The 3,442-nt window shown below is 41.6% G+C and overlaps 1 protein-coding gene across 1 annotated transcript in view; it reads right to left on the minus strand.

Annotated features, from left to right (window-relative positions):
- LOC109483262 (stromelysin-2-like) overlaps nt 1-2,546 on the minus strand; it is a 4,332-nt gene extending 1,786 nt beyond the window's left edge. Inside the window, exons 1-3 of the mRNA XM_019786256.1 lie at nt 2,405-2,546; nt 718-841; nt 127-341 (exon numbers count right to left, since the gene is read on the minus strand). Coding sequence (XP_019641815.1) covers nt 127-341; nt 718-841; nt 2,405-2,416 — 351 coding nt within the window. The 5' untranslated portion in view covers nt 2,417-2,546. The remainder of the gene's footprint in view (nt 1-126; nt 342-717; nt 842-2,404) is intronic.
- Nucleotides 2,547-3,442: the final 896 nt, after the last annotated feature.

Raw genomic sequence — 3,442 nt, forward strand, 5'->3', positions numbered from 1 at the left:
TCCCCTTCCTTCCTTCTCTCTCTCTCTCTCTCTCTCTCTCTCTCTCTCTCTCTCTCTCTCTCTCTCTCTCTCTCTCTCTCTCTCTCTCTCTCTCTCTCTCTCTCTCTCTCCTTCCCCGCCATACCTGTAGCCCCTCCTGACGGCGTCGTCCACCTGTTCCTCGGTCAGGTCGTCGGTGTACTTGTTGATTCTGTACGTCAGTTTCCGCTTGTTCCACTTGACGCTGTAGCGGGCGAGCCTAACCCCGGCAGCAGGGGTGTCTGGGTCCGTCATGGTGGCGGGGTCAGACCGCAGGCACCGCGCCTCCCCCATCTTCTGGAATGTGGCATCGTCCAGTTCGCCTGCAGCGGACCAGAATCGAACATGAAGTGTAAATTGTAACAATGGAAAGAAAAGAATATAGACTTAATACTTTTAGCCATTGAGTATTCTACATTCTCTATGTCCCTAATGTTGTAGTTGCCTCCCCTGTATGCGGTACTAAAAGTGTGTGTTTTTGTGTGTGTGTATGTGTGTTTTCTGTGAGTTTTTGTCTTTATCTGTGTGGTGTGTGTGTGGTTAGTGTAAGTGTGCCTTTGTGTGGATAGTGTCTTTGAGTTGGTTGTGTGTGTGTGTGTGTGTGTGTGTGTGTGTGTGTGTGTGTGTGTGTGTGTGTGTCTCTGTGAGGGTGTCTTTTCTATACACACATCTGTATAGATTACGTAGTTACTAACGTACCAGTGACTGGCAGGCCGACTACCTTCTGAAACGTCTCAATGGCCTTCTTCACTTCCTCTTCCGGTCTGGTACCCAAACTCTTTTTCAGGTAGCCATAGTACTCTAGGTACTTTATGGCCTCGCTCTGAAAACAAAGAAGATTGAAATTAGTCTGTGCTGCAAGATATATCACAATGAGCATTTAGTACGTCTTTCTAGTAGTTTTTGTTTCAGAGGATACGGAGAGCTGAAAACCTCTCAGATCAAGGTTTGGCAGAATGACGTAAATATGCCGCAAAAGCACCACGAGCCTGACCCTATATCTGCTTGTAGATTAGCCGACAAGGTGCCACCATTACACGTAATAAAACACTTAATACTGTTTTGGAAAAACTATCATCAGTTGGTTCAGCAATGTTAGAGACCAGGTGGAAACAAAATAGGAATGTTTAAAGCAGTTTAGGATCAAACGTGATACACTGGTATTCACCTTTGTTTATTTGATACCCCATGCATCCGTGAAAGGTCACCTTTGTAGGATGAAGCTTTAGATATTTTACTGAACAAAATTGTGCCTTATGTTACCTTTCAAGTCAAGACATGTTTGTCCTTCTATCACATTTCATTGCTCACATTGCTCAAAAAGCAACCAGTACGTGTGTTGTACATGTCGGATATTCGTGACGAAAAAACAAGGCCAATTTGTAAACAATTAAATTACCCCATGCATGTTTTCAACACGTAGGTATACCTACGGCACAGTACAGTGACACTGCATTTACACTCAATGAATATCGCTAGGCAAAGTGACAAGGTAAATTTAACTTCTCATGTAAAACAAATGACCAGAAATTATACGTATTCTCGATCCGATCTTTACAACAGGGACCGTTAACGAGTGCTTTTGAATGAAAAGGCTCCAGTCAAAACAAGCCCTTAACGAAATGAAAGCCGACACCTCCGGCTCTGAAGTGTATCAACAAATTACGTCACCTTAATGTCTGGCTGTCACGATACAAGCCAGCCTATGTACATGTACTAGACGGACACACAAATGTTGTAGCCCCTCCCCATTTTCTTTTTTTTTCTGTGTAAATGTGCCTCATGATGTTAGTACCTAGTCATTAGTGAATATAACGTACATGTAGTTTTGAACACGACATAAAAATTTAGCAAAACCCGACTATGAACATAAGCTAATATCTCAGAAGAGGTAACGGTGTTCACATATTTTAAAAATTCAATCCAATATTTGCACACTTCAGTTCTACCTATTTTCAGCTTGAGCTCTTGAAAGACTCGATACTTGGGGTTTTAGATGTACTAGTACCGTTTTGTTCTGAGACTTAGCGTTACTAATAATGTATGGTACGAAACCGCCGTTTCCCGCCATCAGGCTATCGCCACGCCCTTTTCCTAGCGGGCCTTTTGTTTACGTCTACAAAGGTTAGACATGCAGGTAATGACTACATACTTTACACACAGAATACAGTTAGTCAAGATTTTGAAAACTATCAGATGTTTCAGTTACAGACGAAAAGTAGAGGATGCTCACCTGAAATGTCTGCAGTTTTTCAAAATCTATCCAGTCATGACCTCTTGTTTAGTTCAAGTGCAGTAGTACAGCTATACATCGCAGGATATGTTCTATGCATTAATTTGTGCGAATGCTATAAGGTGTTATTAGATGAGACTGACGTATACGTACCATCTGATCCATGATGTAACTAACGTGTGTGTGTGGCTGGCTTCAACAGGTGAAAATGACGACGATCGGGCGGCGACCGTACGTGTAGTGGCGCGCGTGTAGCGTACCTGCTGTAGCGTAGCCGCGTAACCGGATCCGGGTCGGTTCGCTTCACCTGTGCCGATGACCTGTTAGTCGCCCGCGGCGTAAAATGGCGGGCAGGTGTCGTATTCACCATTGCGCCAAACACGGTCGCGCGCAAAAGGGAGTTTTTTTTTTAAATCCGGGTCACAGAAAACAAAATACAGACATAGTGTAACTGTTGCCGCATCTCAAGTGAACAAACTTCATTATATTACCATATATATGAAATCTCTCTCTCTCTTTCTCTCTCTCTATATATATATTACATATATGTATATAGCACATATAAAGCAAAAAAAGATAAACACAAATATGATCTAAGATGTAAGATTTGTTAATACATACAACAAAATCAATTGTTTAGCCATTTTCCACCGCTCAAGAAAACAGTATAGTATACATTACCATACAACATGAATATGATGAATATTTTAACGTCAAAAACAATGCATAAATTCTGACAAAAGGTATACATATCCAGCCAATTTTCGATCAATTTTTGACTAGCCTTTAGCAGGCCTTTTCCATCGCTCGGTAAAACACAGCACAGTATACAACAACCGATGCATACGCATGAAATACTACACTAAATTGTTAAAATGGCTATGCACATGGGAGATATCATTCATGAAAATGGATCGTTGACTGACATAGTACAGTATGTAATATCGTGCAACAATACACATGAAACAATAGATATATTCTTAAAATGCTATACCTATATATACATATATTATTAATCAAAATAGCTGACACATGACTAACACATTGAAAAAACAACAACATCTGTTTCCCTTTTGACACGGACAACAACATTTTTGTTGTTGCGAACCGTTGTGTGTGGTGTGTGTGTGTGTGTGTGTGTGTGTGTGTGTGTGTGTGTGTGTGTGTGTGTGTGCGCGCGCGCGCGCGCAT

The sequence above is a fragment of the Branchiostoma belcheri genome, unplaced genomic scaffold, assembly GCF_001625305.1.
Source record: "Branchiostoma belcheri isolate BF01 breed outbred unplaced genomic scaffold, Haploidv18h27 scaffold11, whole genome shotgun sequence".
NCBI lineage: Eukaryota > Metazoa > Chordata > Leptocardii > Amphioxiformes > Branchiostomatidae > Branchiostoma > Branchiostoma belcheri.